The sequence below is a fragment of the Agelaius phoeniceus genome, chromosome 13 (assembly GCF_051311805.1).
Source record: "Agelaius phoeniceus isolate bAgePho1 chromosome 13, bAgePho1.hap1, whole genome shotgun sequence".
Lineage (NCBI taxonomy): Eukaryota > Metazoa > Chordata > Aves > Passeriformes > Icteridae > Agelaius > Agelaius phoeniceus.
Genome location: NC_135277.1, coordinates 8,523,634 through 8,551,531, shown reverse-complemented (window position 1 = coordinate 8,551,531; position 27,898 = coordinate 8,523,634). Strand labels below are relative to the sequence as shown.

At 39.7% G+C, this 27,898-nt stretch overlaps 1 protein-coding gene across 1 annotated transcript; it reads right to left on the bottom strand.

The window, feature by feature from the left end:
* Positions 1–82: 82 nt before the first annotated feature.
* On the bottom strand, positions 83–27,690 carry ABHD17C (abhydrolase domain containing 17C, depalmitoylase). The gene is made up of 3 exons (XM_054642041.2): positions 27,158–27,690; positions 4,651–4,830; positions 83–1,594 (listed from the first exon to the last, which is right to left on the bottom strand). Exons 1-3 carry the CDS (start codon positions 27,688–27,690, stop codon positions 1,375–1,377), a joined length of 933 nt encoding a protein of 310 aa, XP_054498016.1. The 3' UTR covers positions 83–1,374.
* Between the last annotated feature and the right edge of the window lie 208 nt (positions 27,691–27,898).

Sequence of the window (27,898 nt, the reverse complement as noted above, 5' to 3'; positions counted from 1 at the left end):
GCTTACTCTATCAAGTAATGTTTTTACACTTTCCTCATGTATAAAAATTATGCACCAAATAAGATTCCAAACTTGAGCAAGCTCTAATCCATGCATCCTTTATTCCATTACAATCACTGTGTTGCTCTCTAGCAACAGGACACAAACTGCAATCAATCGCAATCAATTTATACAACAATCTGAGGCTTACAGTACATTTAAGGCCTTTAAATTTGGAAAAATTAGACCTATCCTAGCAGTGTAACAATTTTTAAGTGTTTTGCATTTCTGATGCATAATCTGTGCGATTCCAGTGTCAAAGAATCAAATTACTCCTAAACTAAAAAGATCAGCTCAATGAAAATTTAGTTACATAATTCATCAAAACATAAATGTGTAAATTCTATTTTTTTTCTTGTCCTGGAAACTTTATAAAACTTTAATAGCAAAATAATATAGGGATAAAAACATATTTTAACAAAATGTATTCAATCATATACAAACCAGAATTTTGCAGTTTATTGTAACTAGACTTAAATTAAAACTACCAATTAAGAATCTATGCACAATGTAAATTCAAATATGTACAGTACTTTTAAAAAGTCTACAGGAATGCTTTACAGAAGGAAATGTCTGTTATGGCTATTATTCAGACAATCTGAATATTAAAATGAGTTTTCTAGTAGTAAATTTACACATTTATTTTTAAACAAAAGCAGTTTTGTCCCTAGATCCTTTAAGAATATTCCAGTTATGTTTATACAACTAATGGAGAGGTCGTTACAGAGTTTAGCCCCATATAGTAGTTTGTTTATTTTCAGGTAAAAGTATATTTAAATAATTTACTTGGGAAGATCAGTAAGTTAACAAAAGAACACTAGAAGGGAGGAGGGGGAACTTCATCACAATAACTTTCCAGTTACAATACCACAGCTAGAAACTTCACAGAGAAAGTACTCCCTTAGGTTGAACCCATGATTGTTCAGAACAAGCTGTAGCTCATAACAGTTGTGTTCTCCATTCTGAGAACACAATGGGGAAAAAGTCTTTGTAGGACAGAATTATAAATGATCTGAAGTGAGACAGAGAAAACTGATCTTCAATTAATACAGCACTAGGTAAAAAGTGTCCCCATAAGCAGCTAGGATTCCCACTTCCTTCAGGGCAATGAAGCTAAAAATTGTTGGAATTACAGTAGTTGACCATATTTGTGTGCATTAGTAGAATCATTTCCAGATAGAAAAGACAAATTTCATCAGATGTTTGATTAGAACACCCTCAAGACAGGGTATTTCTTCATAGTATAAAGCTATTACAGCTATCCAGTTAAAGCATGTGCAAAACCAGGTAATTTCTTCCGTTCACAGTAACTGAGGTAAAATCAGGTAGGCTTCTTCAGGAGTTGGGAAGTTCATGAGATATGAACTGTTTTAGTCTCTCTAAGTACTGTGCATAAAGCTCTATGTCATTATGCCCAGCCCCTTCCACCCAGAGGGGCTCCACTGCTCGTGGACATCGCTCGTACATGGCCAGGCCGTGGGAGAAATCGATCACCTCGTCCTCGGTACCGTGGATGACCAGCACAGGAGAGGTCACTTTAGAGATCTTGTCAATGCTGGGGGAAGGAAAAGAAAGACACAGCTCAGTTTGGGGCTTTCAGTTTCACATCATTAGAGAAAGCAAGTTTAACTGTTGACAAACAACCCAGTTACCAGAGCATGTTTTTAAATGGCTGCAGACCCCTGGAATTGTGCACAGGTGAAATGGGACAAGGCTCACTCCCAAAACATACGTGTGAAAAAGGAGCTTGCACTGCCACCACCACCAGCCCACCAGTGCTAACAGCAACAAGTTTGAGTGGGTAGCATGCAAATAAAATTTGGCACCCAAAAATCACCCACCAAAAGAGTTACTGTATCTATCACACAAAGCACTGTGAGGCAAGTAAGATTCCATGGGACATTCTGCAAGCATGGACTCTTCTCATGTGACACATTATCACCTTCCAATTTAACAGCTTAGGAACTAATTAAATACATTCCAGTCATAAGATTTCATTAACAACAACAAAAAAAAGGCTTTGGCTCATGGAGCTTAAACCTGTCTTTGAACCCCCAAATTAGACAGATTCAGCTAAAAGGAAAACAATCTGTTCTATTGATTAAGTTCAAACAATGAAATAGAAAACTGTGGGAGAAGAGCATTACACAGGAATATTTAACTGCAAACCACAGAAATCACACAGGATTCTCCTTTATGTAACCAGCCTCTTTGCCAGCTGTGACTGCAAAGTGGCTTTAGAGCAACATTTTTCCTTTTGTCCAGCTACCTTTAGCAGACCAATACAGCTCGAGACTACCTGTCACAGGAAAATTGGTTCTGAGGGAAGAGAGGAATGACAAAGGCACCTTCCACTGAAGAGGTCAGGCCAGAAAACCCCAATTATGAAGCATCCTGGTAGCACATGAACTTGCAAGCAGTGAAGAGCAGCTTTCTCTGACTCCCCTCACACAGGCCCCAGCTTTTATTTCCAGCCTGCCATTTCATGCTGGTAATTACCAATGATTCCAAATCTGTGTAGAGACACCACGTGCTAAATGAGCTCTCAGCTTCCTACCTGCTCCACTTCCATCAACAAATGGAGGAATGTGGAGAAATGAGTGCTGGTACTACTCAATTTTATGGGAGGACAAATCTATTTTTTTATGGTAGCAAATAAAAGGTGTTTGGATTTTCCTGCTCCTGAAGAACAAGAAGGCATGCAATTTTGGCATGACCATTGACCTTACAAAATGATCAAGACTGCTTAAAATTATTTTGAAATACAGATGCCAGCATACCCTGACTTAAAAACAGGTTCAAAAAAGTTTTATGAAAATATAAAGCTAAGTAAAAAGATGTAAACTGAAGCACTAAGCCTCACACTTACAAACCTCAACATGCAGCATTCTAGAGAACTGCCATTGGTACTGAGTGTGAACACATCTCTGTCTTTGTCTCTATAGCTGTCAAAAAAACCCCCCAGGTTTCATGCCATTTAAGGTACTATTTAAAATTAAAATGCGGCCTTATTTCACTTTTCCTGTGTGAAACTTGAGCTGTGTGCAACTACACTGAATTTAAAAAAATCCCAACATAAAAGAGGCATCAGAATAATGCAGATTTTGTTTTTCCCCATAATTTTCATCCCAAAATTAGTATCATAGTCAAATGTAAATACTTTATGATCAATATGCTGCATAAACTGAAGTTTTAAGCCCATGAAAGATCTGGTATAAAAGATCTATCAGCTAAAACAGCTACAGAGATATTTATGCATAATTTTTGTGGCTAGACACTAAGTTCTCATTTATTGTAGGAAATCCCTTTCACTTCAGTATTCATATAATGAAACAAATCTTTTTCACATATATTCACAGACCATTAAGCCAGATAATATTTATACTTTGCAGAAAACTGGAAGGCATCCCATTGCCAAGTCAGCGACTCATAAAGCAGTATTTAAACTGCACATTAGCCTTACTTAGTATTCTCAGCCACACAGCTCTGCAGCTAGAAAAATCTACAGAGACCAAATTCTCATGGTGTCCCAACATAAAATGCACATAATAGCAACTCACTGTAGGTGCACACAGAACTATTTTGTTTCCCACTGTGAAGACAGACAGTTGAGCTGCACACATTCATAAAGAGCACTGCTGTTTATTTTCACTGCTCCCAGTACCAGGGAAGTCAGACTGACAGCAATGAACAGCTCAGTAGGGCAAGAACAAAACACTCAAGTGCTACAGCACATCTGCTGTCACTGTTCCCCTTCCCACTTTTCTTTTTAAAGCTGTTATTTGATTTGGCTGGTAACAGCTAATCACTGTTACTTCTGTAATCAGAGCTATGTTTAAGGCTTTGTTTTTTCCTTTCTTGCAGAAGCATTTGTAAATATTGGATTTCAGGTTTGAGGATGATGAATGAGCTGGAGTATAAGTGCTTCAAATTCAGTCTGCACCTCCAACAAGTTATTAATTAACTAATAATATGTTTGAAAGGATTCTAAACATGGGAACTGTGAGAGCCACTATTACTTCATCCCCATTCCTTCTAGCTGTTCTGGCTTATGGATTTTTACCTACGGCCTCCCACAGCTGCTAAATTTAATCTGTTGTAACCAAAATAAAACAAAAATAATAAATGCTATGAATATTCCTTACTACACTTATCACAAGCATGACTTTCTGAAGTAAAGCCAAGTTTTGACCAAGACTTCAGTGAGGGTCTGATTTATTTTCTCCCTTCCATGGACTACTAAGCTTTTTACTTGTGCCCTGCCCTGCTATAGAGAGATTCTTAGAATATGTGCTGCTCCCACGACCTCTACTATTCCCAAATAGTTGAGTACTCCAGGTCTGTTGCAATTGCTTTTCCTGTGAAAACTAGACTATAAAAGCAAATGTTTTATCTTAAAACCAGTTGTATATAATTTTCCAGAGTTTCTTAAAACAAGCTTAATATCTTCTAAAAGATGGGACAGGGACTTTGTTTTGGTCACAAAATCTGGATCCTACAAGATCCCCACCAGGGAGGACCAAATACAAGTCTCAGTATCTACTTACACCAACAGTCCCTCTTAAACACCATGGTGAGTAGAGAACCCCTGCTTGCAGCAGTGATACCTACCTTGGGAAAGCATCAAAGCAGTAGGTTTTCCTGGTGTCAGGAAAAGCCACCCTTAAGCCAGACATGAGGGGAGAATGGAGGATCACAGCTGCACACTCGTACCGAGATGCCAGGTCTACTGTGGGGACAGTACCAATGCTCTGGCCATACAGGATAATGTTCTCAGGACTGACACCATACCTGCAGAGAAAAGAAAGATCCCTTTAAAACAAAAAAGCCAGAACACAACATATTTCACATCCATTGGATACAGAAAAGAACACACTTCTAGTAGAAAATAAGTTGTGTAAAACATGTCTTTTTGACAGTCTACACCATCTACAGTGCTCTGGTCACTGCTATGACAATGAAAAGCAAACCCTGCTATACCCCATGTACACCTGGAAGGTTTCAATTTCCTTACAAAGCTGCTTGCAAGGTGTACAGCAGGCCTGGAGGATATGCAACTTTCAAGCAGCTAAATGATTTGGTATGTGCCAAAAGAGAAAATTAAAATGACAGTAGAAGAAAGATCAATTAATAATTAAAATTAAGAATAATCCAGTACTAATCGTCCAATTACAGGCTGTCAGGACTGCCTTGTTTCATGATGAAGTACAACTAGACTGGATTGTAGCCTCTGTGAAACTGAAATTTTCTTAATATTTTTATACTGCTGAGCATAAGGGTGCTTTTGGCATCTACTGTTATATGAATAAGCAACTGTATAAAAATATCTCTCAGGAGTAAAATTTTATCCTCTTGGTAACCAAGCAGCAGCTGATGCTGGCAGTCTGTCACCACAGCCTGATGTTTTTAAAAAAATGTTGTGCAGCTTTTTTAGCAGATTTTTTTCTCCCTCAGTGTTAGGCATGGTCCAGCACACAGCAGGGCCTGGCTGACTCGGTTAACAGGACCTTGGAAAAAAATCTTGGCATCACAGACTTTGTTCCAGCTGCTGGGTGGGGAGGGCTGGAGGCATGCACCCCAAAGGCACCACATGCATCCAGCCCATCTGCCAGCTGTTGCATCATATTGAACACAGGCAGAAATGCAACAGCATCAGGGATATACAAGAAAACAGGACTGGAACATGATCACCTACATGGCATTTCAGCAGGTATGGAATGATATTAATGCTGGTAATGCAATGCCATCCTGAACTGCAGTATCATGATAAGTGTGAAGTTTCTTTCTAAAAGGTTTACAATATAAACAGAATGTGGAAACAGATGTTTGAATGAGAATCACAGGATAATAGGAAAGCATAGGGTGGCAAGAGAGTTCAACACATCCAATTGCCTTAGTATGGCAAATTTCTCCAACACTGATCAGCTTTAGACTCACTCCTTTTGATGTTATTTTGATGTTATTATATTTCCGTAAACATCTCATATTGTAAGGGGAGAAACTCGCTGTTGTGGCAATAGGTACTCCAGAGAAAAAGCTGTTTCATAATATTCCAGGTAAAGTCAGATACAGTCTATAGCATCATTAAAAAAGTCCAGAGATACACCTAAATTTAAAGTAGCCCTTCATCACTATAACTATTCAGTATCCAACTCCACAGAAAGGAAATGTAATATCTGGACAAAATGAATAATTGTAACAGGGTATTAGGACACTGAGTTAGTGCACTCTTAGCCTATCATTAGAGGAAATGTCTTCTGGTTTACAATCCTACTGACTGACAACTAAAAGATTCTCTGGGGTTGTTGTATTTGGGGACAGTTCCCCTTTTCAAGACACAAGAGTTACTGTAACAGATTTATCTTTTTAAGCCCTTTACCATTAGGTCATCGCTCAGCAAGCGAGACATGGAGCTTACAGCAAACATCAGCAGAAACAGCTAGATGTAATATTTATTTATCCTGAGGCCAAAGGACACAGGACAACTCATGAGCGAAGGCCATGAATAATTGAGCTGTGCAAGGTCCTCAGAGCTGAGGCCAGGGCTTGGCTCCATGATCCTCTGTGTTCTCACAAACACTGCCCAGTGGTGACTCAGCAAGCCCAGGTACAAACCCACCTGGGGGCTTTATCTTTAAAACACAACGTTCTTAAAGCAGAGGCTGGGTCCCTCCCTCACTTTCTGCAAACTTCCTTGTGTTAGATCCTTGCACAACAGGAGCAGTGATACAGAAAATGAAAGAGAAGTGGGTAAGAAGGCAGCAATGAAAGGGAAACTGGGTGACACAGAAAAAGGGAAAGAATATGGTAGAAAAAAGCAAAAGACACTCTGGAAAGGAGGAATCCTGTTACAGTCTGCTCTCCTATTAAGGAAGAAAGTCTTTCCACCAGCTAAACAGCAGCCCCTAAAAATAACTTCCTTGAAACACACAAGCTTTGGTCTCTGTGGAAACAGAGCTCTATCCGATGGAGCAGGAGAGCCAAGGAAAATTTCTGGATATGCTTGGGCACTTCTCCTGTGGAGCCCCATCAGAGAGTTCTAAACAGGCAGGGCAACACAGCAATGTGGATACCAGCTTCAGCAAAGCCAAAGCAGGAAACAGCTCAGTTACCATGGGCATATGCAAAACCCTGCTTTGACAAAGGGAGAAAAAGAGAAGAAAAAAGGGCAGGCATCCTTTTTCCAGAAGGGAACTCCATTACTGAGAACTGCAGCTACTGCTGTATAAATTATACAAGCATTTCTGCTTCCCCTTACCCAGGAACACAGGTGGCAAAGCTCAAAGTTCTCCAGCCTATTCAGGTCTCAATAGCCCACAAGTACATGGTGTGGCTTACACATTCCAGTGACCTTCATTACCCTTCACAAGCAGTAAGCTCCCCATACCTAGAGCTCCAGTCCTGGTCTAAGGCCCCAAAACACCCCATAGTCTATAATAACAGTAGTTTGGGTTTGGGTTTTTTTTCCCCTGTGTTTCTGCCTCAGTAAATACAAATGAGGTTTACCAGCATTTCTGGTCTCCCCATGCTAGCATGAACTATGTGCACAGAAGCTGGTTATTAGAGAATCCACACCCCAGGCTCTTCTACTTATTCCAGAGTAATGAGAGACCTCAGTCATGCCAGCAGATCAGTGGGATACAGGAGACTGGGAATGTTGCTGACAGAGAGCACAGCAAAGGAGGATGAGACACTACCTCCAGCTGCCCTGTTTGGCTGTATGGCTGTGGCTCAGGCCATGTCCCTCCTCATTTTCCTCACACAACAGCGATGATGGCATCAACTGCCATGCAAAGCACCTCAGACTTTCTGGATGACAATACTATGTGCAAACCATGTATTATCTCAAAGCATCTTTAATTATGAGCCTAGGATCCTGAATCCCTGCTCCCCCCAGGGCTCCAGCTTTGAGCCATAGAGCTGGAAAGTTTAGCATTGCTATTTTTACTCTCTCCTTGCTCAGTGCAGAGTGCCAGTGGAATGCTGCTGTGGGGACTCCAGAGTGTCACAGCTGAAGCCCTGCAATGTTCACAGCCAAAGCTGCCAGTCCTCAAAAGTGCCAAATACATGTTGATTAGTGAGGCCAGTCCTTTTGCCAGGCTTACTGAATCCATGAAGTCAGCCTCACCTTGTATTTTCAGTTTGAATTTTTATGATATTTGCAGTTCCTTTACCCCTTACCTGAACAGGAAAGCATAGGGAGCAGCCTGCATACAGCAACAGCAATAAATCAGCTTTCAGAAACTGTCTATGCAGAGTATTTTGATGGCACAAACCCCACTCCATAACACTGTGAGACTTAGTGTTTAACTGCTGCTAAACTAAGGCAGGGAGTGATGGGCGAGTTCTTCCTTACAACACACAAAATACATAAATTTACAAGGCCAGGAAAATGAGGTAACCAGCTCCTGCATTCTCACAAGGGGACTGAGTCTGAAACTGGGCACTCCCTTCTCCAGCAAACACCAATTAAATAAATCATTTTCAAGACACAAAGAAAATCCAGCATATATCAGGAATAACACAAATCATGCCCCAGTTTGGAGGAAATAGTGACTTCTAGAGTACCTTTACTAGAACATACACGTACTCAGCTCTTCATAACCTGTTCAAGTCTGGTTCTTCCTGTTTGCACAAACCCATTTGTCACAAAATACTATTTATCACCTTTTCAAAATGCATTATCTCTAAGTTTAATAATCCAGAGAAATTTAGATCACTTGCTAAGACCCACAGATAGGTATTTTCTAGCATCATTGTACATTTCCATAAGGTATCCATATATATTTTCAGAAATAAGTGGCTATTTAATCCTGTATGAATCTAAAAATCTAATTTTGGGGCTAGAAAGAAAAACAAAAATCCTCAGTTAGGTAAGTCACACAGCAGATTGCATATATTATGATTTTATGTTGTGTGACTTTTGCATTAAAATAAATCAACACTAGCAACTTAGTCAATAATGATTATTGCAAGAAATTTACAATATCAGATCAAAACACTGCATTTTGCATTGTGCTTCAGCAAGTACCACTCCAGCATGTCAGCCAAAATATCAGAGAAATTACAGCAGATTTGCAGTCTAAATGCCAACATGAAATTGAGAGGAAGGCATTAGATTAAGGATTTTTTGAGTCAACTGTAACAACTGTCAAATGAGAAAAATCAGATTTCAGGATTCACAGGAAACTCTGGCACACAAAAAGTGTCCCTGTGCCAGTTTCTCCAGTTTCCTTGAATTCACATAAACACAGGTCTGAAATTCTTCACTGTTTTACTGACACTGACACTTTAAATCATGAGATTTCCTCCTTCTCTACCTTCTTCCTCTCCAGGCCTACAAGTGCTATGCAATTCAAGTTATGGTGTACCACACTCTATTTCATTTCACATTTTCATGGAGCTAAGAGCCAAAACTGGGTTGTACTCTGGCTTATGTAGCTGCAAAAGAGAGAGACCAATTTTTCTGGCCTATGTCCCAGCACACTGTCACGGGAGCAGACCAGTAATTCCACAAATGTGTTCACTCTCAAAATAATTTAAATGGCTGACAGAGAAATTTAATCAAGGACTCCACCACAGTTTTATATCACTATTACTTTTACTACCACACCAGAGAGTAATTTGATTATGCCATGGAGAAACCCCAGTGCTAACCAATATAAGCTGATTGTGGGATAACAGAATGAACCTTTGACTCTTGAAAATGCCCTCTTACAGGAAATTCTGGATGTTATTAGCAAATATCACACTCCTACAGGCTTTCTGGACTCTGTGACTGCAGCACTAATCCAGTGATGTACCAGCTCCTCTTTTCATGTCAATAATAAATGGATCCAGTAGAAGCAACTTCTGGGCACTTCTGAGGATGATCGTTTGCCCTGCAGTAACTTAATTATTCCAAAGCATGAAATCACTGCAGCTGGTTCTTGATTGCTGTCCTGTGACCATCAGTGATCTGTTATCAAACACTGAGAACTGTGCTCACAGTTCAACCAAGTCCTGACAAGGATACTGAGTATCACTGGGAGCTCAAGCATCCATGACAAAAGCAGGGATCTACACACTGCTGAGTAGTAAAGCCACTGCAATTTTGCCCTGAACAACCAGGGTAGGTAAAGGTAAATGGTATTTCATGGCATTCTCCAGTACAAACTGTAATGAGATTACATTTTAAACTAACTGAATTATGCTAATCTGCACTGAGTGGCTTTGGGGTGAGAGTTGGATGACTTTTTTTTTTAATCCAAATAATACTAGTTTGTCTAAAAATTGTTCCTTTTTGAAATACAGCCTTAAGTTCCCTTTTGTTCATCTGCCTCAAACATGGGCTCCTGAAGTTGTCATGTTTCAAAGTGGGAAACACCCTCTCTGACCAAAGTAAAACTGCTCAGGACTCAGAGTAAGCCAAGTACTCTTGAACAGTAAACCCACACCTCCTTTTTTCACCCCAGCTTCACCCTTACCAGGAAGTTCCTTTTTCCCCAGGCAAAAAATAGGCAATCTGTGTTTGCAGATCTATTTATGTTTTTAAGGAACTAACAAGTAAAACCTCCTTTGTTTTCTCTTGTACTGAGGACTCAACTGTATTTATAACATAACTTTACTCCACCACAATAAGCCAGGATACTGATTTTGGTGTTTGGTTTAGGATAGATTGCTCATTTGTCTAGCACATGAACTAGCAGTTTTATGTACAAACAACAAACACATTTGGAACAGTTGCTTCTGCCTGACTGGGTTTTTTTTTTATTTTTTTGTTTGGTTGTTTGGTTTTTTATTTCCCTAGATAGCAGGGAAGCAGGAAATAGAGTTTTCATTAAATGTGCACTGAAATTTAAGCAGGAACTTGTGCCACAGGCATGCTAGATTGAATAGAATAACTTAGCCCCTACAAGCATTAATTCTTTCATATTGAGTGAAAGCAAGAAGGCCACTGACAGCAAAAAGGACTCTTGTAAAACATCCAAGAAAAATGAGCAATGATGTGGCTCAGGCATCTCCCACCTTCACCATTGCACTGCTGTATGACAAAAGGAGAATAACATTCCAAACTCAGTGCACACTCATGCAATGAAAGGGAGTGAGCACCTTCCTAAATTAATTCCTAAATAACCACTTCTAAATGTTGGGGGTTGTTTTATTTCTCTAATCGCAGGGGCAAATACAGACCAAACCCTCTGTAAGTTGAAATACAAGAAGCTAATGGAAATAGGACCTAAATACACGGATATATTTAAACATAACTCCCACTGCCCCCATTTTCTTTGCTTTAGCTCCCTTAAAACCAACTGGAGTTCTGCAGACAGCACTGGCACAAGATTATAGTTTTGAATTTGAACAAACATGGGAGCTCTCTACTCATCATAGTTTCCTGCTTCTTCCAAAGTGCTTTCTTAGACCAATCTTGATTCACACCATTTAGTCCCATGACACAACAGGTAAATAGCATATAAAATTAATTTTTTACTCCAATTATTTTAAAAATAGAGCACTGGAGTTAACTTTAATGAAGTATTTTGCATTTAATTAAGATGCTCTGTAACAAATAAACCTGGAATACAGAAGACTGGAAACTTTTGCTGGCTACTGAGCTTTATGACCACAGCATAAATAATTCACAAATACACAATCAGCTACTTCTAGTATATACTCTTTACTGCAAGCAGTGTACAAAACCTATACAGCCATTCTCTGAAGTACATTTAAATAAACTGAGACAGCAGAAAAAATTCAGCTATTTTCACAGAGCTGCTCAGCCTATAGTATCTTCTGAGGGAATCCACTATCTTCACCCTCAGTGTCAATCTCATCTCTCTCCTGCTGTAAAAATACTGCAACTGCACACATGGCCTATGCTCTAATACAGCAGACCCAAGATACAAGACTACTCCTCACAACACTTGATGCGACATTAAAATTCCAACCATCTTTCTACTGCTGCAAAAAGGCTGCACTTTTGTGTGCCCTACACTCAAAACCTGAAAAATAGGGTAAACTACTCCCTATTATTGTGCACCTAGTAAGGGTTGTTATGAAAAACAAGGAAGATTTGATGATATCCACGTACATTAACATATTATCTTTAAATGTAAATACTTCAGTTAAAACAAGTACGTGTCAACTAACACAGAAATTGATTCTCAAGGAGACACCAAGCAAACCTGAGTGCAAATACTAATACTGGTCATGCATTCCCATAAGTTTTGTGCTTTCATGGCTGTTTCTTCGATTTCAGCTACTTCCAAGCTGGAGAGCCCTGCCTTATTCCTGAGGCTGAAATTGCACAGTGAGCCAATGCATTTTGGCTCACCTCCCAGGGCCATCACATAACCCTCCTCACCAGCCTTGGCTCAGCACTGGGAAACTGAGGGTTTACAAGCCTGGAGGAAACAATCCTGCAGCTCTGCCACAGTTCTCAAACCATTTTTGTCCAGGAGCACTGTCTTCTTCTTCTTCTGGTATTTCCATCTGTTCATTGAGCCCCTGTGGCACCTGTCTTGAGGACTGCTCTTGCCAGGACTCTTCACATCCAACACCACCTCCTTGATTTATTTCCCTTACCCTACACAGCTGAAGCTCCACACTGAGGTGAGGCCACCCTGCTGTGGCACTAATTGCCATGAGCTGCACCTAGGCAAGGCTTAAGCCTCTGACTCATGAGCTGGGATTATTCCTGGGAGGAGCACAGTGGCTTTTGACCAGAGCTGCTGCCTGTTCCACCCATCTCTGATACTTCTCCCCTTCCAGCAGCTAGAGCCCAGCTGCCCACAAAGCAGGGAATAACTGCTCCAGTGCACAAACCAGGACAGGCAAGACAAAAACAAACTGCTCCAGTTAAGTTTTCTTTCAATGTATCAGGCTGTAGTATCTGAAAATAGCTATCACTGCATAAGCACAGAATGAAACAAGACTAAACCTAGACTGTAATGGATCAAACTGCAAAGCTCACCAAAAATGTCTCACATTTGCACAGCTGGTTTGTTTGCACAGCTGGTTAGTCACACACACTGTAGCTTCATAAAAAAAGATGTTCCTGACCTAAGGATCTTAAACTAGAAGTAAATCTGTAAATTTGGCTGAAGGCAGTCAGTTGCCTGGATGCTATAGCAGCATTAAATGGTTTTCTCATGCTGCAATTAATACTTTGGAGACTAATATTTGGAAGATTAGGTGAAAAAAATTCAAAGCAGAGCACTCAGAAACTAATATCTGTAGAACTTGGCCCTTGAACTGCTCAGATAATGAATCCCACACCTCTTTGAATTCAAATATTTTCTTTTGTGTGTGGGGCTTCTGTTTTGTGGTTTGTTTGTGCTTTTTTTCCATTCTTGCCTTCCTTTTGCATGCTCTTTTATCTGTTTATTGTAATTTTGTTTATGCTTCAGTCTCTAAGTAAAAGCATTTCATCTACAGGTTTTACTAAGATCTTCACATTCTCAAATATTAGGAGCATTAAATTACTTGGTTTTGCTACGATTATTTGATATAGCTGACAAGCCGTTAAATGTGAAATATGTAGCACTGATACAGCATTTTCCTTACATCACTTACAGACAACTGTAGCTGTAGCTAAAACACAAGCTGGTAAAAAAAAAAAAAAAAAAGATCCAAGTGTTACCTCCATAATGCTGACAGAGGAGAACAAAGAAAAAATTGAACTGTCTACACAAACAGCAGGTGCTCGTAACCAAAATCCTATTACAGCCGACATTTTCACACTGTTCTTCAAAGACCCCTGCAAATCTGAATACTGTCTCTCCCACAGAGCAGAGAGCTGGAGTCCAAGAGGATTACACAGGAGCTGGAATGGATAAGGCCTTGCAGGAATGCAAAGCAGACAAAGTGGATGCAGCATTTCTTCCATGCAGAAGCATTAGCGTAGCTCAGGCAGTGATTTGAGTCTCCAAGAGAAAAGAGATGAGAGAGCAGAAAGGCAGGATGGAGAACAAGAATGGCAGAGAGGTCCTGATACAAAAGTGATCCATGACAACAAACTGGTCCAATGTTCCTAAAAAGAATCAACAGCAGATGAAGGCATCTGTCCCCAGAACATGAGTCTTTTAGCAGCCAGCATTGTATGAAGGTGAAATTCTGCTGGCAGCAGAATTTCTCTCTCCTTTATAGACTTACACTAATATGCTCAAGCACTGTAGAAGAACCAAGTTATTAGGTAAGAATGAGCTCCTCTCAAAGAAATGCAGTATCTCAAACACTGAAGGGCTCTGTAGAGAAGCCCAGTGCAGAAGTGTCACAGTTTGTGTTAGCCAGGAGCCCAAACATCCTGCTTGGATAGCCCAACTTCAATTCCCTGGAAATATTGTGTTTCTCTGAGTTACTCTAACCATTTCCACAGCCTTGAAGAAAGACAGTATTTTCTTTTGATTTAGGAATCAAAACAATAGGCTCTTCCTCTGCAATGACATGTCTCCTGAATCATAAATAGGGAAAAATCCTACTTGGATAAATGACACTGTAATCTCTATTTTTCCCCACCCCATGGTAAGTGGAGAAAACACATACCAATTTTTTATTTGCTCAAAACACTGAGCTTTGTCACAGTGTGAATCTGCATATGTTTAAACATCTGCTTTCAAAAAGTGCCAAATTCACAGCCTTGCAGAAAAACACAACTCTCCTGATGCATCTCTCCTGTCTCTCTCAATTATCCATTTTCAAGTGGATTCATTAAATATTCTAGCAAATACCAAGAATGATAAGTGGCAAATGGAAGATGACAGTCATTTCATGAAAGCAATTTATTACCTGAAAAGATTCATCCAGCATCTTTTCAGAGACAAGAAAACCTCAGTGTTCTGGCTTTTTCTGTGCCATTTTTATATTGGCACTCTTGACTTTTAAATCAGACTCATCTATTCCTTTCTTCCCAAGCATCCTCATCTTGCACATGTTCCTTTAATGAACTTTTAGCACAATCAATGTTCAACCCTCAGTAACAGTCAATATAAACCTAAGATGATTAAAAAAATATATAGCAATCACCAGGATTAACAGTACCATATGTTTTAGAACAGCAGACCACAGATAACTAGTTCAGAGCTTAAAAATCAAATTTCCTAGCCACAGCCTTTATCACGACAAACCCAGGGGCTAAATCCCTCTTCCCTTCTCTCAGTAAATACTACTTAGAATTCTGTACAATAAAATTTAGCACAGAGCCAGTTTCTTCTGTGTACTTCTGTTAGGTTGAAGTGCTTATAAAACCTGCCTTGTGCTCATTAAGAAACTGAAGAGATAGCACAAAAAAAGTAAATTTTACAGAGATATACACCTGCATTTAATGATATGTAGAAACATTAAGCATCAGTAAACTTAACCTGTCTTAAAGCAACGAATGTTATTCTAAAAAATGGGAAGAGTACATCTGTACATCCAGAAAAGTACTGACTTTTGAAACTGAGATGAGAAAATTCAGTCCTGAAACCAGGTGATATGTACTTGTTCAGCTTATCTAGCTGTCTTATCTGGGATCATCAGAGTCTATGGAGTGAAAGACATTTTGCCCAGATTGTGTAAATCAAAAGGTTTCAAGAATGATCAAACAGCACACTTGGAGACTTCATTTTCTGCCAACACACCCAGTTAACAGGGCCAATTGCTTTTGTAGTTTTTTAGTGAAAGATTTCTTGCTAGTCAAAACTTTTTCCTCTCAAAAAGGATGCTTACCAAGCAATTACCAGCTATGCCACAAGAAGCAAAGTACCTCGAAGTGGATCAGGGACAACTGTTAATGTAATCACTTAAGGTCATTATTTCAGCTGATGCTAAAGGTAGAAACTGATCTGCAGCTGCATCTTTGAAATTTAAAAGAATAAAAAAGAGAAGAAGAGCAGCTTCTGGAAGTTATTCATGCCCTTATTTGCCTCTGTCTCTGATGCAGTCCTTGTAAAGCATGTAGGCTCCCTGCATGCAGGATCACCACAGAACAACTGGTTATGCAGGAAAAAATGTTAGCAATTCCTGTCCATGCCACACTGGCACTTCACTGCCTCCCAATAAACCAGCACAGCATAAAGAAGTCTTGTACTGCTGGAGTTTCTATTTTTGAAATAAAAGATAACAGCACAGTGCTTGGAAAAGAAGTGTATTAATGTCTGTGTTACTACTCAAGTTGGCATTTGGCCATGTAGGTTTTCTGCAGTTCACCATTTCACAACATGGACACTTTCAGTTACAAGCTACTACTCTTTACTCCCCCAAAACACATTTTTCCTATTTAGCTCTGCACAGTTCCATTTTACAGTTCCAACAGATACAGTGTTTCCCTTTCTCCTAATAACATAAAGCTTCCAAGAGAGAGGCAAAATAGGAATATGAAATGAGAATTTAAAAAAAAAAATTAAGGAGGAAGTCTGGCCAGTTCTACAGTGAAGAACAGGAAAGAACATAGTTCACATGGCCCAGAAACACCAGGAATATTGGAAAGATGAAAAACAAAGTAACAGATAACAAACGATGCCTGCTAAATCCTCCTCTGCCCCTCAAAACTCCAGTAACTAAATGAACTAAGTTTAAACTAACACTGCTACCTTTATTTCAAATTAACATGCCAGTTAATGCACTAAAAAAAGAAAAATAGAAAATTATTGTGAAAGTCAACCCAAGAGAATAATAATAATCTTTAGTGCAATTTGTCCTGCTGCTGAAATGCTACAAATTTAGAACTATATCCAGGTAAGAAATATCCACAATATAGAGTGTTTATGTTCTTTATTATGAGTATTAGAGTGGATTTTTGAATGGAAAGAGTAATTTCCTGAAATAATTGGAAGGTGCCAGATCTTATTTGTGTCAATAGCGTCTGTTCAATGCTCTACACAAAAAGATCTACAGATCTCAGATGAGCTTTGACAGAAGGACATCCAATTTGGAAGGGTGGGATATTTGGCACCAGATTCCTTCATCTCAGGATAAAAAAGAACTCAATAAATTAAGAAGGCTTTACAACCCACTCGCTTTCTACAAAATTCTATGAACATTTGGGATTTATGACAATATTCTCTTTCAAGATCTATCAAAAATTCAGATCCAAATTATCTTCAAGTATGTTCCATCAGCTTCATTTTTTATTAATGTAAATACAAATCAGAACCATTTCTTTTTCTAAAAGCCAACTTTGTGCCTCGTATTCCTTTACAGATAGTCATTTCTGCATTATCAGATTGAATTTTAGTACAAATTTCAAAGAGAGGATAAAGAACTAATTGTACTGGGCTTATGCACAGCAGACTTTAGAGGTGAACATCACATTACATGAATAATTAGCAAGAGTTCAGGAGAGAGGGCAGACGGTTTTGCTATCAGAGAAACAGAGGGTTGGAAGCTGGCAGAGACAGAGCAAGACAAAACCTTTCAGGGACACTGGACAGGCTAAGGTTGAAACCCCACTTGATATCTTAAACTGCTGTAGTGACTCCTGAAAGGGTGCTGCTTGCATCAGAAAGTGCTGCCTGCAACACATGGTTAACTACCAGTGTATTTATTAACCAGTGTGAGCAAAGGTTACACCTTCATAAACCCCCACGCATAAAAATAGCAAAACTGCAGCTGAAACATTACCCCACCTCTTCCCACAAGGCTGGTACTTTTACAGTTTGTTAAACTTGATGAGATGCTCACACCCAGACTGAAACAGTAACTTTTTCTGTAACATTAACACACATTAAAGCCATGCTTTATCAGAAAAAGACAAGCTTTTTGCAGTAGGGAGCTACAACAAAATATACTCCAAACAAAATGTGTAATACAACTTAAATACAAGTTGAGGTACATTTCAGTCTTAGTGGAAGGAGGAAACTGACTGGTCTTGAGTAGCTGCCTGAAGGTAAGAATTGTCCAGGGAACACCTCCAAAGTAAATATTATATGAAATTAGCTACTTCTTTCAAAAATAATCCAAAACAACACTTAAAACATGCAAACACCTTTGTGAGAAATGAAGTTCTAAGCAACAAATAGCATGCTGGAAAAAACTTTTCTAAATTTGCCCTGGAGAACATGCTCCAAATCCAAGAGTATTTTCTTGAAAGATGCCACTTTCCCCAGGCTGTCCTACAGCCAAAATCCCACTTAAACAAATTCATCAGATGTTGGGGAAGACTATACAGAGTTGGGACAATGATTAAGTTCTGCCTAAACTGGTCCAATGCTTAAGGCAGCAAATCAACCTCTGAAACTTTCCTTTAAAGTATAAATGGTTCTATACACCATTTTGGTTATAAAGTGCTCAACAGAAGTTCACTTTTTATTGTTGTTGGCTTTTACATGTTGCATATTATTAAGGCTTGCAATATATAGTGTAATAGACAAAATATCTTGTTTAATTTATTATAAAGAACTATTAAAATGCATGGAATAATGCCAAAATAATCTGAACCTATCTCAGTTTATCTGCACACTGGGAAAAAACTAGCTGGTTTTGCTTCTTTGCTGGTGTTGAACACCATTTTTCCAGCTCTGTAAGGACATTCATAGCAAAGCTAACTAGAACTTAGGAGAAATGTTTAGAAAGATTCTCTAATCTGAGCAAAACCCATTATAAAGAACTTTACTAAAGGAGAAACATTTCAAGCCGTACTATTAAAGGGTGCTTTCCTGAGAAAAGTGTTGAAGTTGGCCTCAGACCTTTCAGATTTGTTGGTTCCCATTTTCCATTACTCCACAGTTCTGCTCCACACAGAAAGAAATGGCCATGCCTTAACACAAAGTTAAAATTACCTGGTCTAACATACTGGGATGTTAAGAAATGTGGCAGTATCTTGTAAAAAATAATAATAAAGAAGAGTATCTTAGAGCTTTAGCTGGCACTGCATGCCTTGAGAAGGGTCACTTGCCAGACTCTGAGCTATGCAGCTCAGTTAGCAGCATGCCTTGGCTGATAAATAAGGCTCCCATGAGTCAAAGTTCTTAAAGTAACATTTCTGTATGTAAGCAGACTTTTTTAATAAGGCACAGTAAAACTAATCTTCCTAAAAACATAGCTCAAACTGTCTAACATGAAATCAATTCCTAATCAACAGCTGAAAATAGAATTTTCATCTTGAAGGTACCCCTAGAAAGGACTTCAAGAGACTGTACCAATAAATAATATTACTGTCAGAAAAGCAGACACAAAGTTCTTCTAACAAATTTGCAATACAAAATAAAAACCAGAGGCAATACTTTGAGATTACCTCTCATTTAAATTTTTCCCTCTAGACTTTGAGGCCAGTATACTAACTTAAAACCTCATCTTCCACATCAACATCATTCTTCAATTGTTAACCAACATGGAATTCCCCTTCTTGAAAGTTGAGAGGATACAGATTTATTTGATGATTATAGGGATTTTCCCAAAGACATGCATGTGCTTATCAAGAGACATGAAACCAAGGGTGGGAAGGTGAGTGGGCACTGAGCCAGATTCTGCTGTTTAACCCAATTTTGTGCCTTTGTATTATTTGGTCTCATAGTCAGCAAATCCAACCACAATATTTAATTCTAACAGGAGAACCTTTGTTCTGTAGAGCTAACATAGTGGTTAAAAATATAAAGATATGGATAGAGATAATGCCAGTATAATTCTGTCATTATACAACTGACCTATGCCTGCACCTTTCTGTGATTGTTTGTGGGCAGCAGAGCTTAATGTGCAAATAACAGTAACCCATTTTTCTCAAATTAGCCCTTGGAAGAAAGAATGCAAAGATGTTCCTCTGTCCTTAAGCTGACACTGTGCACTATTCATCCATCCCATTCTGCATTCTTAGCCTTCTGTTAAAAGCATCTTTATTTCACTGTGTTCATACAGCATTTCCTGGGTTTACAATCCCACATTTCCCATTGCTCCCAAAACCTGACACACTGAAAAAAACCACTGCCAACAAACCACTCAGTTTTAGTCAGGAATGAAATTGAGCTTCATCATCAGATGTCAGGCTGAGCATGCAAGACCAATGTAAGTCATTCATCTAAAAACTGGAAAGCAGGGCAGTCAAGATGAAGCAGCAGCAAATAGGTCACTGCAACTGCTTATTCAATTCACCAGTGCTCATCTGCAGCAATCTCAATTATCCACCACAACTGACACAGGAGATACAGGGAGATACTGTCTATTGGTTTGGTTTTGTATTTTAGGCCATACAAACCCAAGCTTTAGGAGTCAGACAAAAACCAATTCTTAACCACTTCATTTCAGACACCTAAGAGCCATCAGCACTCAAGAACTGTAAAAGTATTTTTTATTCAGTTCCTCATCTTGTACACAGGTGGCTTTAATTCCTCTCAAGTTCAGTGGCAACTGAAGCATCTCCTAATCCACAGGAAAAGATTTCTGATCTTCTTAGGGGCTACTTGGAAAGCAAGCCTATATGTGCACAAGTATGTTAGGTACAACACATCTGCACCTTGTTTTATGACTCATTTCAGCTGCTTCCAATGCAGCCTTGTAATTAATTTACATTTGTGAAGGAGGGCAGAAAGGATTCTTAGTTATTCATTAAATTTATTATCAGCTTTGAGAAAAAACCAAACCCCTATGTTATTTGTTCATTTTCTTTACTAGTGCTGCATAATCTTGAGACTGTTGGCCTTTAAACCAACAGAGAATACAACTGTGGAACTTAGAAGTGGGCCTGGGGCAGGGATGAAAGTTAGTATCATCACATTGGCACATCATAGTACAAAAAATGGGAAATTCAGACCTTAGTCCCAGCAGTGAGACTCCAAACAGCCAATACTTGGCACTGCCCTTGTATTAGTCCATCTCCACATGAGGAAACATCACAGGACTGAAATGCCCCAGAAAACTGAAAAGGGCCTGCTTTCTTCATTCAGTGTGGAAACAGAAACATCCATTTGCTGACTGTCAGTTATTCCCACAAAGCCAGTTGCTAGCAGATAACCAATGGCACACTCTGAAATGGTTTCCACCTATCCATTCCCACAGCTATCTACAGTCCTGGACAGCACTGCTACTTTTCTTTTCTTTTGTTCTTTTTACTTATGTTCAAAAGTAATCAACCAGTGTAAACTTAGCCCAGCACTTTGGAATGTTTCTAAGCAGCAGAGTAACTTCAAGTAAAAGGTGAATTTTGGAGAGGTTTTTTTGGTTTTGAGGTTGTCATGGACTGGAGGCTGACCCTGGCTTCTGAGCAAAGCCCCTGAAGATCACAGAGTCCAGCTTGAACTCCCCTGTCAAGAGCAAACTGAACAAATCAAAGAGCTACCAGCAACATGCACAGGTCAAACAGCCATGGCAGAGCAACCACCAGCTCAGCCTCCAAAAGTGACATTCTGTACCTAGAGAGAAAGAGAAAAAGCTGTCTTTCCTCTGCACTTCATGTAATTTAGTGCTAAAAAGCAGACAGTTACTTCAGCATGCAGGTTTTAACAATATGTTCCTCTAGGAATCCTTTACATTCAATGCTCTGATGATGTTGAGATCCAGGTCCTAGAACCTTTGTACATCAGGGTAAAGCAATAGCTGCAGTTCAGGCAGTTGAATTTCAGGACTATCCACACTCAGGAGAGCATGTAATGTTAGCCAAAGGCTCTTTGGCAGCTTATTTTTCTCCCCAAATAACACCAGTTGCAAAACATTCTTGACAGCAAAAAGTTTCCTTTTTTTTTTTTCCTTTTTAAACAAGCTTTGATCTTGTAGTCCTGACAGAAACAGGGAAATATTTAACAAAACTACTTTTACTTCAGTGACTAAAAGATGGAATACAACACCAAAGCTCAGTAAACATTTTGAATAACTTTGAACATCAGAGCACCTGTTTTGAACAGTTGTTGGTATGTGTCCCAGGGACACTCATCATCTGAATTAATCTCTGCTCATTGCATAGACAACAACAGCAGATAATTTTGCATCTATTTTTGCCACAAGTTATATGCAGCCTTTCTTAAAGAATTGACCATGGCAGCAAAAGTTTTAGAGGACAGTAGCAAATTAAACAATCCTTGGGAGACATTGTAACAACATTATTGAAAAGAACAATCTACCAGGTGATGCTCCATGAAGAAAGAAAACCCTGGCACTCCAAAACTGTGACTCTGCCAAGCACTGCCTTTTGACATGTCAGGATTTAGTTGGCAACTTTTGATAAAAACCTTTAAGCACCCAATCTAAAGAACTTGGCTTAGATCATGCACAAAATATGGTGCTAGTGAAGCAAAGCAGCATCTTTGCAAAATTCTGTTGCAAAGAAAATTAAAAATGGACTATTTGAAATTGACTATTTTGATAAGGCAAGCTGTTATTCACCTGGAAAGCTGTAAGCACCTCATCACATCAGAATAGAGACAAACTAAACTGACACAACCTCAGAAGATTAGTTATCACTCTGGCCTAATCCAATAAGGTGTGTTTCTGATTTTACCCAATGTAAGACTTCTCCACCAGCTCCTACACAGGAAACAGCAATAATCTCCTGATAATCAGCACCACAAATAATAAAATTCCTGCATAATTAAAAGTTTGGTGTGCATTTTTTTAACATTAAATTTGGCAAAATAGTTTAAAAAAACCACTTAAACATTCTATCTGCTAACCAGTGATCAAAGGCCTGTGGATTTTACTACACCATTTCACAATTCAATTCTTTTCATCACACTATATTGACCAAGAAGCATAAGGAAAACTAAAAGTGAACCAATGCTCTCCTATGGATTGAAAGACAAATCCAAATGCACCCATTTTGAAAATTAAGGACTTAAACATTACAATAACATCTATAATTTATTAAAAGCTTAAAAAATACTAGTTTATATTGTGCACCATGAAAAACAAATTAAGCTCTATCTTGTTAAATGCAACAAGAACAACTCTTCTAAGCTGTTTATTAATTACATTTTCTTCACCTTTCAGGATCCAAAAAATGGACTAACAGGTTCTGCTCTTTGATACTTTACTACAGAAGCAGAGGGAGTGGGGCAGCAGAGCCTTCTTTCTCTTGACTGGGATTTTAAAATACTTCAAGAACCTTCTTCAAATTTTTAGGGAACATACAAATTGATTTTAGTATAAATAGCATGTGATTGACAAAGCAGCCATGGTTTTGTGCTTGAGCACTGAACCCAAGCCCTACATGTGCATCCTGTTTTTAAGTACTGTACATTGTCTCAATGTAAAAGTGTTAGAAAGTTCAACCTTCCCATGTGGGATTCAGGAAAAGGGGGGAAGAGGAGGACAATCAAGTCATTTTGCACAGATGTTGCATTAAGACAATCAGATATTAGGATAAGAGACACATCTGAACAAAAAGCAGCAAGTTAAAACCACATGGACAATGAGAGAAGACAGTCTGATATACATTCTCTTCAATTTGGTTCTGATTCTGAAACAAACAGAACAAAATCAGCCCAACCTGCCTAAAATAAAACACTTCCAAAAATATCTGTAACAATAAGAGAGAAAATTCTTTCTGAGAAACATTAAGACACCAGATGGAAATTTGTAAATCAAGTGGAAAAAAATACATATAAAAGACCAAATTAACCACTGATCAATACTTGATAGTGGAATGAAAACAACCAATGCTACAATTACAGCCTCTGAAGAAAAATCTATAAAAATACATTCTAAGGGAACAAAACTATAGCTCAACATCTTTACTGGGCTGAAAGACAGAATTCAAAATTAGTAAAATTATCCTTTAAGATAGAGTTTATCCATGAGAAGAAAGACTAAATTCCTTTAAAATAAGGAAAATAAGTTTTCTTGACAAAGACTAAAAGAATGGAGAATAGTTGAGACTGATTTTGCAAAGATGGGCTGATTAATCGAAACTGAACAAAAGAATTCCATGATTTTGTTTTTTCATCCACTGTTTTCAGATAGTTTTATAATCATTTGTTATGCAAGGTTTGATTCCTAAACGTGTATGTGATAGCAAGATCCTTGTTTCAGGACCTTGAAAGAACACAGTCACAAACTGCAGCCATGATGGCAAAACAAACTGGTGCCTTGAAAGGCTGACCTAGAACAGAGGCTAGACAGAGCTAAAGGATAAAGCAGGTATTTATTAAAAGGCCTTAATGGATACACCTTGGGCAGTACAAGAGCCTGACCAGGGCTATGCCCAGGATGAGCCCAAAATGGTCACAAAATGGACAACTGGTCATGAGGTCTCACACTTTTATAAGTTTTGGTCCATTTGCATATTGGAGTTAATTGTCCAATTATAGCCCCAGCTTATGAAGTTCCATCCTCAATATTTTTCTCTCTTCAATTCACTGTTGTTTATACTTTTTGGGGATGGAGCTTGTAACAGGTGTCCTTGATCTCAAGTTGGAAAAGGATTGTTTTGACTACCTACCCTGTCAAGAGAACTTGCTAACACTTAATATGAAGCTCAGAGTTACACACTAAAGTGGCACAGAATGTGAAAAATACGAAAGCTAAAACTTAAAGCATCTCTGCCAGCTCACCATCATTTCTATAATTTGACAGCTTTCTCCAAGCACAGGGTTAATCCCCACCTTCCTCAAGGAAACTTGCAAAACATGCAGGTAAATTAATGATTGCTAGGTATCAGTGGTACTTCAGAGGCACAATTTAAAAGGAAGAGTCTCAGACTTCCAACATTTTAATGATTCCTTTCTGCTGCCAGGTGGAACGTCTGGTGGATTCAGAAGAGCAACAGCTTCCCACGGAACTTAGCACAGATGACTAAATGCTTTTGATGGCACAGTGAACCTCTATTTTAAGACTTCACTTTTAACTTTGCATTACAGTTCACTACCATATGACTGGAGGCCAAACGCCCAGAATTTGCATTAAGAATGAAAGCATACACAATCTCCTGGAGCTACTGAGGAACTGCTGCAGCAGGAATGCTGTAACATGACATTTTACCTCAAGAGGCATACTTGTATTTCTGCTGCAGAATATTTCACTAATTGTGAGCCACTTGGATTGAGGACTAGCAAATGATCAGTCTTGTAAAGTTCACTGTTACTTGGGGAATTCATCAGCAGAAAGGCTGATGAAAGGTTTCAGCTCATACCTGTTACAAACACAGTCATCTGTTAATAGAATTTATTAACTTTCTATTGAAGCTTACACTTTACTGAGCATCTAAAATACTGTAATCATAAAATCACAGGATTGTTAACATTGGAAAAGACTTCAAAGAGCACTGAGTCCAACCATTAACCCAGCACCACCATATTCCCCACGTGCCACATTCACATGCCCTTTGAACTGTTCCAAGGGTGGTGATGCCACTGCTTCCCTGGGCACCCAATTCCAGTGGCTTTTGGCTCCTAAAAACCTAACCAATGCTAACTACCTAACTCTATCCTCAAGGTACACTAAAATATGGAATTAACAAACACGGCAAAGTAAGAGCTGGGAAATTTCAACTCCTCAATTTAAGGTGGAAAGCAGAGCCTAGATCTTGTATAAGCCACTGAAGACAACTACAAACAGAAAACTACAAACCTGTCCAGTCACACATTTATATTGAAGAAGCCTGATCCTCTCAAGGCAAGTTGGGCATGTGGTGGCATCACCTACTGGGTCAGATTTCTTAAAATACTTAAGTGAAGGAATCCCTTATTTCTGGGCCTGTGTAGAATGTAACCATATACTAAATGCCTGTCAGCACAGAAGAAGCACCTCCAGGCAGATGTGAAAGCACTTTTTCAGAGCTTGAGAAGGTTTAAATGAAACAATATCATCAACTAAACATCAAGTGAAAGAGAAAAAACACACATTAAGGACGAGAGAAGGACCAACATTACCTAGGCTTGGTTTAGACGTAGCACTTTTCCTCCCTTGAATCTCATTTACATCACCCATATGTGTTGTAGTGGCACTTAATAATTTATTATGCATACGCCATATCAAAATCACTTCTTTACATAAGACCATGTTATTTATATTCAAGGAAACAAATCTTTTTTAAAGTCCTGGAAAACAAGCCCAGAATCTGGTTTGCTCACCAAGCAGACAGAACACATGCTATGGAAGGGTAACTTCTCCCTACACCTTTCTCCCCCCGCTCTTTGCTTGACTTAGGCAGAGCAATGTCAAAAGGCATTTGGACTCCACAACTAACCAATCCCTGGATTCTTGCAAAGCCAATTATCTAAATTAGTAACAACTCCTGTCACTATTTCTGAAGCTGGCACGTATCCCCAAGATAGACATTAAATACGCATTTCATGCAAGCCAAGTTTGTCTATGAATGCCAGAGCCAAGAACTAAAAACGTTCATCGCTCTTTTCTCTTGGCCTACTACAATTTAAGCTTTTTAAAGCTCTTTCTTTCAGGACATGTTCTGTGAGGTCATACTTTAAGAACCACTTATGCAACAGCAAAAGGAGCTCATGGTTACTGTGGACAGAAGTGAGAGGCCCAGGGACAGCCATCAGTCATAGCAAGGAGCCAGAGCCAGCAGCTCTGCTCAGGATTTTCTAGAAGCCAAGGGCTCGCTGTTTCCACTCACCATGCTGCTTCTTGCCAGAGCCTTCTCAATGTTGCTCCATCCCTTTGGATGCCACATACCTTGGCATCTCCTGGCAGAAACCCCAGCTCAACTTCCAGATGTCAACACTTTTTCCTTCCAGCCCACTACCATAGGCATTGGATAGCAGTTGTTTGGAAGCCAAAAGAGAAAGACTTCTATGTTGCAGGAGCTTGCACGAAACACCAAACATGTCACACAACACCAGCAGTTTCCTGGTAAGCCCTAGCCAAGGCTACTGCCAAATTCAGGCAGAGCTTTGGCTCACCTGGATTACCTCTAAGTGTAGACAGTGGCAGGCAAGTCTCAAACAACAGGTTTATTGCACTCTGCGAGCTCAAACTGCAACAAATATGTCCTACTCAAGATGGAGATTTTCAATGGTGAAGCAATGGCTAACATAAATTACAACTGAATAATCCTCTAAATCTAGAAAAACCCAAAGGATGAAGGTTTGCCCATCATTTTAGCAAATGAAGCCATCCAGTAAATCACACTATAGCTGTTCATGGAACATCTGGTGAGGCCGCCAAAGTAACTGAAACCATTTACAAACCCTTCCCTTCCACTCAGCAAGGTTAACCGTGCAGACTTATTAGGATTAAAGTGAGCTACAGAAATACCTTGTCCCCAATATCCATTTACCTTGTCCTGAGGGCCTGCCAGGCTGCATCAATGTCTGCATACAGGTTTTTCTCAGAGGGCTTGCCGGTGCTCACCCCGTAGCCAGAGTAGTCGTAGGAGAAGACGTTGCAGTTGATGCGGGAGCCAAGGCCAATGTAGAAGCTGCACATCTGGCCCAGGTCCACAGCATTACCGTGCGAGAAGAGCAGCGTGTACCGGCCGGTGGGGGCACAGCGAACGAACATGCAGCCCAGCCGGTTATCTCGGGCCGTGCGGGAGAAGAACACTTCCACGGCATCCAGTTCCCGCTGGGAATACTGCCAGTCGGCCCGCTCGCTCAGGTGCAGGCTGCAGGTGCCCGATCCCGTGGGGGTGCCCGCCCCGGCCGCCGCCCCGGGCTCCTGCTGCTGCTCGGGCTGCAGCACGGTGTACGTGGGCTCCGGGGGCAGGAAGGCCAGCTTGGCAGCGATGCGGCTGGGGCAGGGCGGGCAGCAGAACAGCCAGCACAGCTCGCCCAGAGAGAAACCGTTCATTCTGGGGCCTTGTTCTGGCATCAGAGACGCCGGAGAAAAGCTAAACCTCTCCTGGAAAAAAAGTCACACGGAACCGACCCAGAGCCCTCCTCCGACGCGACCTGCCGCCTTCCTGCGAGGCCACCAGCTGCCCTCCCAGAACGCAAACAATGGCAACCTTGGAAGAACTACAGTTCAGCAACAGCAATGCAGCTCTTCAAAGCCTGGAAACTGCTTATACGAACCAAAA